Genomic DNA, 17,617 nt, shown 5'->3' on the forward strand with positions numbered 1-17,617 from the left:
AAACAGGGTCGATTTGCATGCTGGGTAGATTTGCAGCTTCGTAGGAGTGTGTCGGCGTGTGTGTGACCTGAGCAGAGATCCTGTGTGGCTTTGGTTTGTGTGTGCAGCAGTGAAAACAGGATGCATGTGAGATCATGCGAGAGCTCGGAGAGTGACTCCTCTACCGGCTTTATAAGCTGGGTGATCAAGTGGAACCGGGTGTATTAAAACAACACTATAAATAACAGAAAGAATGCCTAGTTTTAATAAAAGGGAGTCAAAAAAAAAACAACAGCAGCTAGACTACTGCGAGGCTGGAGTGGAGGATACGTTGTTGTTTTTTAAAAAAATAAAATATAGAGTCTTTATTAAGTAAAGGAAGTCAATCACAGACATGTGAGCTTTAGTGTTTCTCATGCAAGGTGAGTTCCAAAGTCACATGCAAAACTCTGGCTCTGCCGAAATCAGACATGACGAGACGTGCGCAGATCGGACGACGACACCTGAACGCTCTCTAACTGTTCCGAAGAAGTCCAGGGTTTCCTTTTCCCCCGCAGGTGCTAGCCAGCGTATCGCTAATAGCGTTGGGCGTAAAATAACGCTGTCTTGTTCTTACAAGCTCAAATTCCAAATCGAATTCAAATTTTATCGGCCGCGCACACGCTCATGCAGTTTGACGCGCATAGGGAACGGTCTGTGACGTGAAAATAGAATTGACATAAACCAGAATTTTAGAAAAGGAAAAAAATATATATATTTTTAAAATATAATACAAAGGATATAAAAGATTGATGGCAGCAAGGGACTATATTTGGAATAAATACAGTGCTGTGAAACATCAGGCTGAGGTCGTTGCAGTGAAATTGCTAACGTGTAATAAATATTTATAAATATGGGGGTGTAGGTGTTCTATAAACAGATCCAAGGTCTAGTCCAAGTGCCAACACAGAGCAGAGGGTGGGTCACGTGGTAAATACTGCCAAAGTGCAGTAGTATTTTCTAACCCCCTTTTGCGCCAAAAAACAAACAAAAGAAACCTGTACTAACGTTACCACAGACACATTGTCAACAAAACCTGGTTTTATATTATTGTCGCCACCCTTCTAGATAAAAACTCAGTTCAACTGACTGCATTGTTTTCTTTTTAACACAAAGTATAGCTACTAAATGTGAGCAAGACAGCCATTTCATTACATTCAATTAACGGGATGGATTAAGCAAATTTAAGCTACAATTGGTCAGGTTAACATCTACACCGATGTTTTACAAAAACAGCAATAATATACACCGATCAGCCATAACATTAAAACCACCCACCTAATATTGTATACGTCCATCTTGTGCCACCAGAACAGCTCTGAGCCGTCGAAGCATGGACTCGACAAGACCTCTGAAGGTGTGCTGTGGTATCTGGCACCAAGATGTTAGCAGCAGATCCTTTAAGTCCTGTAAGTTGCAAGGAGGGGCCTCCATGGATCAGACTTGTTTGTCCAGAACGTCTCACACAGACACTGGATCGGATTGAGGTCTGGATAATTTGGAGGCCGAGTCAATACCTTGTTAAATCTTTGTCATGTTCCTCAAACCATTCCTGAACTATTTTTGCAGTGTGTCAGGGCGCATTATCCTGCTGAAAGATGTGTACTTGGTCTGCAGCAATGTTTAGGTAGGTGGTACACTTCCTCTGCCGGCTTGCCTTCTTCCCATAGTGCATCCTGGTTCCATCTCTTCCCCAGGTAAGAGATACACATTTTGGTAGGTACTAACCACTGCATACCAGGAACACCCCACAAGACCTGCCGTTTTAGAGATGCTCTAATCCAGTCGTCTAACCATCACAATTTGGCCCTCGTCAAAGTCACTCGGATCTTTCCGCTTGCCAATATGTCCCGCTTCCAACACGAGAAACTGACCGTTCACCTGCTGCCTTATAAATATATCCCACACACTGACAGGTGCCATTGTACTGAGATAATCAATGTTATTCACGTCACCTGACAGTGGTTTTAATGTTATGGCTGATTGGTGTATAACACAGATTTTATGCCTAATTTTTGCGTTCATTACAGTGAAAATAATAATAATAATAATAATAATGCAGAGATGGAAATACAAATGAAAACAGATGAGCTTCAGGGGCTCAACACACGAGTGTGTGGTCCGTGACGTTTGCTTTCATACCGTACGCAGAATGAGTCGTCTAGTGAAAACCTATAAACATACACGCACGTATCACTTTTACTCGCTGATCGTGGCACTTTGTAATTTGATTGTAATTTGATATGTGGTTAGAATCTAAGTCACTGATCAGATGCTAGAAGGCCTACTTGTGCTCCTAATTTTGGCCATGATATGAAGGGCACAGGACTAAACCGGCTTCAACACCAGCTGTTAAACGACCTGCAATACGACACAGATAAAGAAGAGGAAGGAATAAAGAAGGTAGCATAATGAGCAGAACAGGAGACACACACACACACACACACACACGCGTGCGCACGTGCGTGCACACGTCGAGTCCCATAATCAGAGCTTTGTGTGTTAGAGGAAGGAGCCAACCATGGGGTCATAAGGTCATCGCCTGCAGGATCAGCGCAGCTCCAGCAGGTGCTAAATCTCACCCTAAAGCAGAGGCGTCAGGTGGCTGGGGGGGGTGTGAGATTGCGTTGATCTGTATCTCGAGGACACACCTGGCCGCAGGTGATCTTGAACCACGTTTTTGGGCAAGTCTTCATCTAGTCACGTTGGAGTTTCATATTTTGATCTCTATTACATCAAATTTGAGCAGTCATAGTAAGACACACTATGCTATACTCTTTAACATCCATCTGTGACAGTTTCATGAGATGATCACGAGAGTAAATTTGACTATTTAAATCCCAAGGCGGCTGTCCTGTGACGAATACTCCACTATTTGAATGCTATCGATAAAGCCTTTTACCGAGTGTCATGCTGAGACAAACACGTCCAGATCGTCTGACTCTTTGCTCAGCAGATCGCCGCTGCGCTACGTCGGACGTCTAGGATGCCTCCGTACCTCTACGCCGTCTATCGTGCGTGTTTCGATAGATACACTCCCATGAGTCATCTAGATAAAACTCTGAGTAGAAATCAAATCAGTCAGTCACGTACTCAGTCTAATCAGATATCATGTGGTCAAAGCCAAAGCCACTGATGTGATATTAACGTGATAAGTTTACACACATTCTCATGTCTAAAGCCTGGCCCGCACAAACACAGGCGATTTTCAAAAGCGCCGTTTACCATCCACGGCGAAACGTGGAAACAATAGAAAATGGCGCACAGGGTGTCTGACCAAAGACTTTCACCATTTTCTGCACACAGAACACGCTGTGTGTCGACTGTCTCAGATGATGCCATTAAAAAAAAACCCACTTATTTAGACATCTTTATGGAAAGTATTGCTTTTTTTTTTTTTTTTTTGTATTATGGTTTTTCCATTACAACTTTCAAAACATCATTTCATTAATTTCACCCTTCATCGTTCATAACTTAATCTGTGTTTATGTTTAATCGATAACTGCCAATGACAATACGTCTAAATAAGTCAAAAGTATAATCCTTTGCTTTGCTGCATTGAAATATCCCACATGAACGGCCCACTCTCGTGGTTTTCACCACTTCAGGAGTTGAAATTTAACAATAACTCAGAATACGCTAAGTTGCACTGGTGATGGTTCTCGAGATGACTCAATATGAGGTCAATGCTAATTGAAAGTGTCATTTTAGTCATACCGAACCCTTTTATTAGTAATTTACTAACACGTCTGAGGGAAATATTGATATCTGTGACAGTTTTGTCTCATTTCCAGTGACATTCTGCTAGTCTATGATGCCCTCAGGACTATAAGCAGTTTATTGCCGGGTATAGTGTTCGCTTTCCCACGTCAAAAGCACAAGATCCGTTTGAATGCAGAACATCCTCAAACGCTACATCACACACACTGCTAGTGTTAGCAAAGGCACATGGCCTTCTAGTCAAACCTCAAAGACTAACACACACCCTTAGAATTTAAATCAGGCTGTGTAGTGATCCTACCTGTGTGGATTTGTCTTTCATGCACGATGGGTAGAGCACGTAGGGGTCACGGGGCCACTGGCCGGTCAGGTAGGGGGCGGTGATGGCACCTAGAGAGGAAGTGCGTCTGATCCACACCTGCTGGCCTTTTGGCCTTTCAACTGTTCGAGAAAAGAAAAGAGAAAGTGGTCAGAGGCACGGGTGGGAGGATATGAAAGAAACGAAAGGCATTATAAAAGAACGGCCGTCACACAATTTCAACCTTTTATGAGCTGGTCTGTATTTAAGTTGTGTCCTTTTTACGACAGCACTGTTAATTGTTAATCCGACAGGTGCAACAGATACGACTCTATCACAAACGGTACTTATGTTAGCACAAGCATGGCCACATCTAGAGACGTGAACCAATTTGGTTTCTATAATGTTGTATATTATTCCTACAACAGTTCAACTAGGCATACACGACAGGTGATATTCACCACGCTCGGACATTTCACGTCGTCGTCACTAGCCCTACATCTCATTCAAGACGAGGCGGCTTAAGACGGTTTTGGCAAACCGTTCCCATAAAATCCCTTATTTGGGCCAAATTTAAATGCATCATTCATTCTGTAAGTGCTTTATCCTGGTCAGGGGTCGAAATAGATCTGCAGCCTATCCTGGGAACACTATACATGAGGAAGGAATACACCTTGGATAAGACACCATATGCACTTATTCACACCAAAGGGCAATTTAATCTATTTAATAAGTGTCAATCCACTTAGCAGCATGTTTTTTTTTTTGGAGGATTGAGGACTCTGGAGAACCCAAAGGAAACCCACTGACAGGGGATAACATCAAACACTGAAAAGACAGTAACTTGTATCAGGATTAAACTGGAGACCCTGGAGCTATGAGGTGGTAGAGCTACCCGAATATATATACACATACACATATATGTATATACACACACACACACACACACACACACACACAGAGAGAACTCACAAGCTGTTAATCTTAAATGTATTAATCGAAATGAGGTCATTTTTAAAAATACAATACCATGATAATATTGTAATGAATGACAAAAGGTTAGGGAATTAATCATTAATACCCATCATTAAACCACTAATACCTGTTATTAATATTTAATACCTCACTCCTGCCTTGGTTCAACACAGAGTGTCTTTACAGCATGTCCACTCGGACTCCCATGAGTTCTTGCTTATCCTTTATCGTCAAGACCAGAAGGACATCTCCTCCTGAGGCAACTCAAGATCTGATAAAAATACCCCCCTTCCAGTCCAGAGGCACAAGGTGGGGAAGTGGGTCAAGGCTGAGCAAATTCCAAAACACTGCAACCCGAATGTACAACCTTTCCACTTTGGAAATGACAATATTTAATACACACACTCAGCCGCAATGCTACACATATAGGAACCGGAACAACTATGCCTCTCCGCAGTCCGCTTCAAGCATCTGTGTTAACAAAGCATACAAGAAAAACGGTAACTGGTTTGATTACTAGTTTACTGCCTGTCAGTCCTAGTGAAACACATGCGGTCTCTGTACCTGTCGGTTGCATTAAGGGAGGGAAGGCTTTTGTGCCTGTCAGTTCCAGTGAAAAAAGGAATGACCTCTGTGCATGCTAGTGCAAGTAAAGAAGGTGTGGCCTCTGTGCCTGTCAGTCTCAGTATACGATGTGTGGTCTCTGTGCCTGCCTGGAGGGGTAGACTCTATGCCTGCCTGTCACATTAAAATTTGTGTGGCCTCTGTGAGTCAGTCGCCTTAAAGGAGATATGGCCTCTGTGCCTGTCAGCCGCATTAAAGGAGATGTAGCCTCTGTGCCTGTCAGTAGTGTTATAGGAGGTGTAACCTCTGAGCCTGTCAGTAGTGTTATAGGAGGTGTAGCTTCTGTGCCTGTCAGTCACATTAAAGGAGGTGTAGCCTCTGTGCCTGTCAGTAGTGTTATAGGAGGTGTAGCCTCTGTGCCTGTCAGTAGTGGTATAGGAGGTGTAGCCTCTGTACCTGTCAGTATTGTTATAGGAGGTGTAGCCTCTGTGCCTGTCAGTAGTGTTATAGGAGGTGTAGCCTCTGTGCCTGTCAGTAGTGTTATAGGAGGTGTAGCCTCTGTGCCTGTCAGTAGTGTTATAGGAGGTGTAGCCTCTGTGCCTGTCAGTAGTGTTATAGGAGGTGTAGCCTCTGTGCCTGTCAGTAGTGTTATAGGAGGTGTAGCCTCTGTGCCTGTCAGTCACATTAAAGGAGGTGTAGCCTCTGTACCTGTCAGTATTGTTATAGGAGGTGTAGCCTCTGTGCCTGTCAGTCACATTAAAGGAGGTGTAGCCTCTGTACCTGTCAGTATTGTTATAGGAGGTGTAGCCTCTGTGCTTGTCAGTAGTGTTATAGGAGGTGTAGCCTCTGTGCCTGTCAGTAGTGTTATAGGAGGTGTAGCTTCTGTGCCTGTCAGTAGTGTTATAGGAGGTGTAGCCTCTGTGCCTGTCAGTAGTGTTATAGGAGGTGTAGCCTCTGTGCCTGTCAGTAGTGTTATAGGAGGTGTAGCCTCTGTGCCTGTCAGTCACATTAAAGGAGGTGTAGCCTCTGTACCTGTCAGTATTGTTATAGGAGGTGTAGCCTCTGTGCTTGTCAGTAGTGTTATAGGAGGTGTAGCCTCTGTGCCTGTCAGTAGTGTTATAGGAGGTGTAGCCTCTGTGCCTGTCAGTCACATTAAAGGAGGTGTAGCCTCTGTACCTGTCAGTATTGTTATAGGAGGTGTAGCCTCTGTGCTTGTCAGTAGTGTTATAGGAGGTGTAGCCTCTGTGCCTGTCAGTAGTGTTATAGGAGGTGTAGCCTCTGTGCCTGTCAGTAGTGTTATAGGAGGTGTAGCCTCTGTGCCTGTCAGTCACATTAAAGGAGGTGTAGCCTCTGTACCTGTCAGTATTGTTATAGGAGGTGTAGCCTCTGTGCTTGTCAGTAGTGTTATAGGAGGTGTAGCCTCTGTGCCTGTCAGTAGTGTTATAGGAGGTGTAGCCTCTGTGCTTGTCAGTAGTGTTATAGGAGGTGTAGCCTCTGTGCCTGTCAGTAGTGTTATAGGAGGTGTAGCTTCTGTGCCTGTCACTCACATTAAAGGAGGTGTAGCCTTTGTGCCTGTCAGTAGTGTTATAGAGGTATAGCCTCTGTGCCTGTCAGGAGTGTTCAAAGAGGGTGTGGCCTCTGTGCCTGTCAGTCACATTAAAGAATGTGTGACCTGTGCTTTAGTTCCATGAAAGGATGCATGGCCTCTGTGTCGGTCAGTCATAATGAAGGAGGTGTAGTCACTGTGCCTATTAGGCACATTAAAGGAGGTGTGGCCTGTATGCCTCACTCCAAATAAAGGAGGTGATAACTGAAAACCTTCACAGACTCGCCTCGTATTCCTCTAACTGTATAAAAGCTATCGTTTCTCGACGCACTTTTCCTGGAGAGATGCCTGGCCAGCCGCTGAAGCGCAAGACTATAAAAAGCCTTTATTTTGACCCTCTTCATGTCCTCATGTTGACTAGCTGAATTACATCACAGCTCTCACAGTGGTTAGACACAGCGGGCTGTTTTAAGCTCAATGCCCTTCTGTCTTCTCAGCATCGCACGCCCACTGCAATTATCCCATTGTTGTTACGTTTCTGGCGCGTGAACTCCATCGCTGGGTGCTCATTATACAAAATCATGATGCAGCTGGATTCAAAGGGGACAGTGGGAGTTTTAAGGCCATCTTCTCTCTTTTTTGAGATATTAGCGAGCAAAGAGAGAAACAATGGCAGTTTTTCATACTGCACTCTCCAAGGTTTCCACGCAGTTGGATTTTGATTTTAAAAAAAAAAAGTAAAACCAAGAGCTTCCAAAATTCACTCAGTCCAACAATCATGCAGCCATAATTGCTCTAATCCTTATTAGCTCCATGTGCCTGTCATCATTATTACATCATTTTAGCAAGCTTGTGCTCTTTAAGTGTGTGTTTTAATCAGTGGTCATTTTAAAAGCAAACGCCCAACCAAAACCGAAAACAGGAAAAACACTTCCAGTCTTAAAAAAGTCAACATGTGACATTATGACACAGCATGGAAATTACAGTGTTGCCATGACAACCTTCAGCTGAGTAGTGGTTTGTGGTATTATTTCTGGAGACATTTTTCATCACGGCTGCCGTGATGAAAGACTAATTTAACTAGCGACCGATGAATAATTCTATTTTGTTACATATTTTCCACGACCCTAACTAGCTTGAGATGCTTCACATACTGTGCGTTTAGAAATGTATAGACATTTCAGTGGCGTATTCGCTTCGGAGAGCCTAAACTACCACTTTCTAAATATATTCTTGTTCGTACTGTCATTGCCCACTATATTTAGAACAAAGCCTGAAATAACATCTAGAAAAGTACTTCACCAAAATCTCTCTCCTTTTCATGTAACGTGGGCGGGGCTAATCTTGGCCACGTCTTGCGTAACTTCCACGCTCACCAATCGCCAATTGCCCTCACCGAGCCTAGGCTCGATGTTGCTTGACAGGGGTCAGAGGAGAATGGCCAGACTGGTTCGAGCGGACAGGAAGTCTACGGTGACTCCAATAACCACTCTTTACAACTGGGTGAGCAGAAAAGCATCTCAGAACGCACAACGCACTGAACATTGAGGCAGTGGGGAAGAAGACCATGTCAGCGAAGAACAGGAATCTGAAGCTACAATGGGGACAGTATACTCAAACTAGTCAGTTGAAAACTGGACATTGTCAGCGGTCAATCAATATCAGACCACACCCACTCTGTCAGATCTCATATTAGTCTGATAGGCGAATTCAGCTGGTGTTTGACTGATATTTTTTATACTGTTATTTTAAAGTGACAAATCCAACCAATCGTTCAACTTCTCATACCAATCTTAGAATAATGGAAGAACAACATTATTACGTACAAAAGCTGAGACAATAACGTGTATAAATGTTACAGTGGCGCGTTTACATAGAGTATACGTTTTGGCTACTACTCTCTCATAGCGAAACGTACACGGGCCGAACAGGCCACACCCACGAGCGAGAACGGTACTGATCACCACATGACTTGACCGACTAGTGTTTGGACAGAAGGTTAAACATCATCTCTCTCTGAATGACACTACAAGCATTCCGTGGCTCGCTCCAGACGTACTGTACCGTGATAAACACTGCCTGAAGGAGCGGTGTTGAAATTACAGCATGCGTCATGACATGCATTAACATGTGGGTTATGTTACATTTTACACACCACCTTCCAGTCAGGCTTGCCTGGAACCCATGTAATTTGAGGATTTCTAGTAAATTAAATTAAATGCTGTCTGGAGTTAAGCCCTGACAGTTTATACAGTACCAAACCTGAATGCTATCCTGTGGCTTAGTGAAACGTGCATTACTTAGGTTTTGTGGAACTTTTTTAACATCCAAATGAATAGGACATAAGTGTGTGTTGTATGGTTAAGTCAAACCGGTCATGAACATGGACGACATTTGGTACCTAAGCTTAGGTGCTGGCGCTATTTCACCTCAGAACTTTTTTTCTTCTTCTCCTGGCTTACTGAGAGCAGATGGAGACACGCGTCCCTGCCAAGAGCCCTGGCTGGAAAGTGCACTGTCTCACATTTCTGTCGTAAGTAGGCTTGCACATACTGTACTGGGGTTATAATGTGAGGCGGGTGACATTTAAGTAGCTCCGTGCCCAGGCAAACAGAAAGAGAGAGCGTGGGTGAGCAGAGTGTTAGAGTGTTAGATGGCCTTCGGCATTTGATCGCGTGGTTATTCACACCTCGAACAAAAACAACATCACTTTTTAACAGTTAAAAAGGTAACAGAAACTCAATTGGGCTTATTTATAGTCAATAAAAAATGATCGTTAGATGCAGAAGAAGAAGAAGACAAATGCACTTAGGACTGTGGTTCTCAAAGCTGGATCCTGGGACCGACATTGGTCGGTCATGTATAGTTAGCATGTACATGTTTTTTTTTTTTTTTTTTTTTTTTTTTTTTTTTTACAGTGGTGGATATCAGAACCCACCATAATCAAAATTATTATATTTATTATTGAGTTCTTATCAATATTAGTCTATTTGATTGGTCACTTGAATGGAATGAGAATCAAAATCTCAATAACTCCAAAAACAAGTGGGCTTAGAAACAATATCGACTAACACCTAATGTGTTCTGGCATTGGAAATTTTCAGGAATACAAAACATTATAACTCTGATAAATCGTCAAAATATTATCGCGCACATGTAAATAATGTTCATGGAATAAATCTGGGTCTATGGAATTTATTTTAGAGTTAAATGTTAATTATTTTCCCTGGCTGCACATAGTTGCCCCTGCTTTATTTCACGAAGATATTACAATATTAGCATTTATACACATTTTTTTACTCTGTAAAAGCTGCTAGACAAACCACCTTCAATGTGAAGTTTTAACAACAACTAAATTTGGGAATGTGGAAGTTGATCAGAAAAGCAGGAAACGCTGTTGTACAACATTTAGCGGCTCAGATGATATTATTATGCGTTATCTGTCGGGGTATTTTATAATGATCCATAAAGAAAATCGAGCTGACATGCAAATGTGAGCTATTGCCTTGAAAAGACATGGCAAAGTTTTCACAACACTCGAACCAGCTCGGCCGGTTTAGGACAGCGTGACATCAACACACATCAGACTACTACTGCAAAATTCATTACAGTGAAAAGGAAGAAAAAAAAGAGCAACAATAAACAGTGTCTTTTTCCAACGTTTAGGAAGGACGGTAAGCTCCGAGACCAAGAACGCACTGTACTGTCAGAAATGATCGGATATCTCATGTCAGAGTTGTACATTTTCTAATCCGATCCACTGGTGTATATAAATACTGGAGCTCATGTGATGTTGACGGACAGAAGAGATCCTGAACACATACTGTGGTGTGTGTGAAATATTGCTATCATATTCCAATATGATGCAAATGTAAGTCAAAGTTTTAACACCTCACACCTAAATACCCCAATTTGAAAGTAAGTCAATTACGCTATGTGCTAATATTTAATGTTCACATCCTGATAATTGCATAAACTTTTTTTTTTTTTTAATACCACAGCACTTTCGAATTCTCTCATTGGTCAGAAGGCGTTGATGAATTGTCTACAAGGTTTAGCTCTTGCTACACCTCTGTGGAAAAACAAACAGTAGAAACCATCACAAATTATTAATGATTTCCACTACAAATACCATTACAAACCATCTGCTGTTAACCATTAAAACCATTACCAAACGGTATCCATTACGGAGTAGGACGTACGTAGGTCCTCAATGGTATCCACTAGACATAACATGCCACCAATAGAAGGCAACAAATTACCAGTAGACACCCACAGGGACAATTAAAGTTTAAATTAAAACCAATACAATTCCCATTATAACCATTACGAGTTCTATGAGGGCTTCTATTGTTTTGTTTTGTTTTTTCAGCGGGGAAGGTTTATAATAATGCGCTTCTTCCAATTTTATCGTTTCCATAGTAACAACTCATACAAGGACGTATGCTTAAAGTTCCACATAAACAGATTTAAAAACGTTTAATTGTTCATATGGGGAAGTTTGCTATTTAGCATTTTTGGAAGGAGTCTCCAGTGTCAGCGCTTTGTAAAAGAGTTTTTTTTTAAAATACATTTTCCTATACAGGATAGTCTGAGAATATCCTGAATGATTAGTTAACGCTTTGCAGTTTCTCGGTAACCGGACAGCGTGATAACAGGAACGAACTTGTTTCATGGGTGTTCCACAAACTAAATGTAAATATAACTGACAAAAAATGATGCATCATAGTTTAATAAAGATATAATGTTATCGCTGGCAAATTAATGGCGCTATTCAGTAAGTGCAGTATCAAAACCTTGCTTACTTTTGTGTTTGAGTGTTAAATCTTCTGTTATTCGGCATCCAACTGAATATATCTCTTCAAAAATGGTCACGCACACAAACAAAATAAGCTTACATAACAGAATTGGCACTTTTTAGTCAGCTAAGTACTTAGCTTAGCTAATGTCACCCCTCCAGAAGTAGCTATTTATCAAGCTTGGCTTTCTCTAACAAGCTAACTAGCTAGATACCCAACATTTGGCTAAAAATCATAGTAGTATGTCGATAAACACAGTGGTCAGCTTCTCGATCAAGTTAGCTGACGGAACGTAAGCATTAGCTAGATAGCTAACTTCGTATAGCAAACTGAAACCAGTAGCTAGCTCCTATCTCAAGCTAGCTAACATTAAAACCAGTAGCCAGGTTTGTAGCTAACATTAGGCCAGCTATTATATGTATGATATTAAGCCATTATCCAAGATTGCTAGCAGGCTGGATAGGATTAGGCTAGCGACTACACCGTGTGATAGCAAGTGTTAGAGAGCGAGAGCGAGCGAGAGAGATGGTAGTAACTGGAAATGACTAATTTGGGTGCAAATAGTACACATTCGTATTTCTTACCCTGAAGAAAATATCCTTAAAAACAAAATATAATAGCTAATTAGCATATCTAATAGATTCACTTTGGTACATGAAATGAATCAGAGAAAATTAATGACTGCATCTAATGGAGCTCTGCAGCTATTTTAAAAACTGAGAGCAAGAGTGAACACTGTTATTACATGCTAAGTAGAACTGTCACATAGAGAGACACATAACCTAAAAGTGGAAGCTGACCGAAAAAAAAAACAAAAAAAAACACTGCAACAAATGAATAAAACGCCATCTAAAATGAATTGATGTCACCATTCAGCATCATGCCAACACAGACAGCTTGTTATGACTGTCAACTCAGTGTTCGTGGAGGGCCTGGGTGCTCGCCGCTGCATGTTAATTAGGCCATGCAGCAAACAACAGCCATGGCAACAAACAGTGAGCTCTCGGGCTTTGCTGTAAAGCCGTGTCAACACTTCTGATAAACTCTACACAATGCAGCTAATCTCAGCACACAGCCTGATGCGGGTCAGCACAGGCCCAACACTGACACAATTACGAGCTTTAGGTCACTCAAGCGGATCAACATGTCGCTCTGCGCATGTGTGTCCCTCTGCTGCAGGTTCATTTAAGGAGAATTTGCGTCACAGAGGAGGATGTGCGGTACACTTTGTGTTCATGTTAATGTAGTCAGTACTCTTCTGTTCCACGTTCGAGAAGGCTGCCTGGGTCTATACAGTACAGTACACTTCACCGTACTGGTGAGTTCTCAATTCTGATTGGTCAAGAAGGCGTGGATTCGTTTTCTCTAACAGCAGCTCTAACAGTAGTTCCAGCTGCAAGCGTTCGATTAAACGCCTCACTCTAATACGCCATTGTTTCCGTAGTAACAGCTGAATCTATAACGACAGCTAATATGCCACTGTGAGGCCTCGGAGGGCCATAATGTAAGGCTATTCATTTTTTTAAGATATTATCTATTCGATTCATTAACACCAATAACCGGCTCGGAAAGTAAAATAGGACGATTGTAGAAAAAAAGAAAAGAAAAGAAATACAGAAACTATTCAGCTGAATGCACTATTAGGTGGTAACTTTTATTAAACTGGGTTTCACACACCTGTGTGTTTCTTCCCCAAACTGTTGCCACAGTTGTACAGGATGTCTTTGTATGCTGTAGCATTACAATTTCCCTTCACTGGTACTAAGAGGCGTAAAGCTGTTCCAGCATGACAATGCACCTGTGCACAAAGCGAGCTCCATGAAGACATGGTGTGTGAAGGTTATAAGAAGGTGGAAGAACTCCGAGTGTCCTGCACAGAGCCCTGACCTCAACCCCACTGAACACCTTTGGGATGAACTGGAACTGGAGCGTCCTCGACATCCCAACATCAGCGCCTGACCTCATCCTCACGAACGCTCTTGTAGCGCCCCACAGCCACACCCCAAAATCTAGTGTAAAGCCTTCCCAGAAGAATGAGTGGGGCGCATTATAACAGCGAAGACGGAATAAATCTAGAACGGGTTGTTCAACAATAACATATGGGTGTGATGGTCAGGTGTGCACAAACTTTTGTCCAAATAGTGTATATAAGGTTAACATTAAGAAAGTCTGTCATGTCTAGTTTTTATTTTTCAACATATTAACACATTAAACACCCGTCACCCAACTGTTTTCGACATGGGTCTGACACCTAACTCTGAGATTCGAGCATATTTGTGGTCGCTAAACTATGGGTCTGCTGTGAATACTACACGGTAAGTGAAGACTGTTTGAATATTATCGTTTGCAAGTTAGTGTGAGCTGAAGGAAGCGAGGCCGAGGGCTGTATTTGGTCCACGGGCCTTGAGTGTGACATACATGGATTAAAAACCGGTGTAATTGTAATTATGGTAGAAATAATTGAGTGGAAAGAGTCTCTAGTGTCAGCCCTTTGTAACAGTGGGAGATAAAACTGTAACTGTAAGTTTCCTGACAGAGATCTTTGTGGTTTCTCAGCAAAATAACAAGCTGCGTTATTTTTTTAAGAAAAGGAAAAGAGGCTGGCGAGGCAATGACTATTTATAGCGATTGTAATGAAAGTTACAACTGGTTACTAGTTAACTAGAAATGAACTAGTTTCACTTCTATCCTGCAACATTTCAGTTACATGTAACTATAAATTGCTAGAGTATGAAAATATTAACGGAAAACCCTGATTATTTTCCTATAACTGGACGCTGCATGCACCCCTTTTCAAAAAAAGAATAAAAAATCCGATATTTCATTCACTAGCAGACTTGTTGTAGTTGTGAAATTTTAGCTGACAATTCATTTGTTATACACGACATCATGATTATGAATGTAATTGTCTTTTCTGTCGATTTTACGCCGCTTGTATAAGCATTACAGTGTAGTAATGTGCATACACAGCAGTTTAGCGACAGTGAACATACTGTGTTTCTGAAAATTGTGACTAAAATAAATAAGAGCGAGAGAGAGAGAGAGAGAGAGAGAGAGAGAGAGAGAGAGAGAGAGGAGTGCTCCTACACGCAGCTAATTTATGAAATACTGAGTGTCCTAAAACTGATCATACATAGTTGTAATGGAGTTGTTCTTTCATAAACCGTTGTTATACCTTTGAGCAAAATGATTGCAAATCAGGTTTATAGTCAAAACGTACAGACTTTCCGCTGTTTGCGTCGAACGAATCAAACAAAAGCAATTGAAAGAGTTCGACGCGACGAATGCTTCAAACGGTTTCCCCCAAATTCGACTGAAAATGCAACTTATAATGATTTCTCCAGTCCCAAAATTATTCACCCCCTCTGAATAGAATCCCTCTCAACAGCACAAATATGCAAAACGTGTGGTCTCAAGCGCACACCTGATGGAACTGATCAAGGGCTTCATTAGTTGCACCAGGTGTGCTTGAGCTGGAACACATGAAATATCTGAACTGGCTAGGGGTTTGTTACCTGCACGGGGCAGAAAAAGGAAGCTATCAAGCAGGTTTCTGAGAAGGCAGGTTGTGAAAAACCCTCGAGTGACTGCAAAAGACCTGCAGCAAGACTTGGTGGCAACAGTAAACCAGAAATTTGCAATAAAACCTGAAATCAGCGATGGGAGTCGAAACATTTTGATTGCAACTGTATACTTAACAAGAAGCCAAAAAAAAAACAAAAAAAAAAGGCTATATGAGCGCGCTATTAAGATGGGTTGTGCACTGATGCTTACGACTTCTAATTGCATCATTTGGAAAGACAGATAATATATTTCTCAAAGAAGATTTCGATTTTATTAAATAAACCAGCTCAAACTGTTTTTGTCTACTTTTGACTACCTACGTTAGCTAAATAATGTCTTCTGGAATAATCAGAGATATATCAGAAAACATCTGTATTTTCTTTTCAGTCACCTGAGCTCCCACTACTTGGGAAAAAGAAAAAAAACAAGAACAAAAACAAGTTTAATGAATAGCTGATCTGAATCTATCTGTCAGACTCAGGTTAAAAATTTACTCATGAATCATCTACTTAAAATTTTGCAATAACAGGTAAAACCTGAGCGCGTAAAGATGGACAATGGGTGTTTATATCACGGTAGAATACGTTTACACTTTTCTTTTCCTTTTTTCTTTCAGTTGGCAGATGCTTTTATCCAATTGACACAGGATACAACCTAATGATCCGGCTAATATGATGGTTAAAGAACCTGCTGGAGATCCCAGCAGTGATCCTCAGGCAGTGCTGGGATCTGAACTCATAGTCTCCGTTGCACTGGCTCAGAATCTTAACCGTAAACTCAGTTTGGAGAGGGTGTGATAACAGTTCAGTGCAGAGTCACACTGCTGTGGCCTCGCTCTCGCGATGCCGTTAACACACAGATAAAAAGAGTTATCGCCACGCTTGAGCTCCACCAGTGAATCGGCACGTACGTACAGTAAATCCACTGGTGTGAAGAGAAAACAAAACGTGCATAGGAAGTACAGACCTGGAAGAACCAGAAAGATTAACAGCACTGGTCTATATTTTTAATGATGCGGTTATCCGAACAGAATAATTTAGGTTGGATAAAAAAAAAAAGAAAACAATGAAAACTTCCACCATAGCTCCATATTCACGTTCATGTTATATTATCCGCTATGTAGTGGGCATATACGGTACGTATACTGCTGGGTAATACGACAATATAATATCGATATCATGATTAATTGCGTCACAATACACTTTTCTGAGATGTTATGGATATCACAATATATATATTTTCATTAAATAATTACAAACGGCCTGGAAGCAGCTGATCTGACGTTAAAATTTTGTACTTAATCTTCATAATTGTAAAAAAAAATAATTTTTTTTAGGGTATTCCCCCTCCTTTTCAGTGTCAAATATCTTTTATGAAATGCTGATATATATATATATATATATATATATATATATATATATATAAATGACTATCATTTTTTTAAATGTTTTTTTTTTTTTTTAAATGCAAAGCTAGTGTTTGTTTGTGTGTATACATGTGCATATTGTGTATTTCGGTCATATCCCCTGAAGCCATTTGCAATCTGTGTGGTGGGGAAAGCCCATTTGAGAGTCAAATTAGGACATTTTGTGCATACATGTCGAAGATTTCAACAGAGCGTCGCAATGAATAGAAAAATAATCTTTCCTACTTCCCACCTCCCTTTCACACTCAAAAATGACGCACTAATGCATTACACTAAAGGAGATGAATATAACACAATAGAAGAAGATACACAATATACTACAGTGCTGTGAAAAAGAATTTCTTCTGCTTTTGTCTATATCTCACACTAGATTCTTTCAGAAACTAAACCAGAATCTGAGATAAAACAAAGGCAAATGTAAATGAGGAAACATTTACATTTATTCATTCAGCAGACGCTTTTATCCAAAGGGACTTACAAATGAGGAAATACAAGCCAAATGATAATGATTTAAATGATAATGTGATTTATTGAAGTGAAAGTTCTCCAATACCAACTGGGATTGTGTGAAAATGTATTTGCCCCCATAGTTACCGATTCCTCAAATCTATGAAACTGCATCGATGATGGGGTTCAGCTGGACTAGACACAACCAGGCCTGATTACTGCAAACCCACTTACACAGAACTTTTTCATCAGCATGAAGT

At 41.1% G+C, this 17,617-nt stretch overlaps 1 protein-coding gene across 2 annotated transcripts in view; it reads right to left on the reverse strand.

The window, feature by feature from the left end:
- Window positions 1–17,617, reverse strand: part of glcci1a (glucocorticoid induced 1a) — a 59,509-nt gene that overhangs the window by 22,545 nt on the left and 19,347 nt on the right. For both annotated transcript variants that reach the window (XM_053637197.1, XM_053637196.1), the window contains exon 3: window positions 4,040–4,179. In XM_053637197.1, the coding sequence (XP_053493172.1) occupies window positions 4,040–4,179 (140 nt within the window). The remainder of the gene's footprint in view (window positions 1–4,039; window positions 4,180–17,617) is intronic.

This window comes from Ictalurus furcatus, chromosome 12, assembly GCF_023375685.1.
Source record: "Ictalurus furcatus strain D&B chromosome 12, Billie_1.0, whole genome shotgun sequence".
In the NCBI taxonomy this organism is placed as follows: domain Eukaryota; kingdom Metazoa; phylum Chordata; class Actinopteri; order Siluriformes; family Ictaluridae; genus Ictalurus; species Ictalurus furcatus.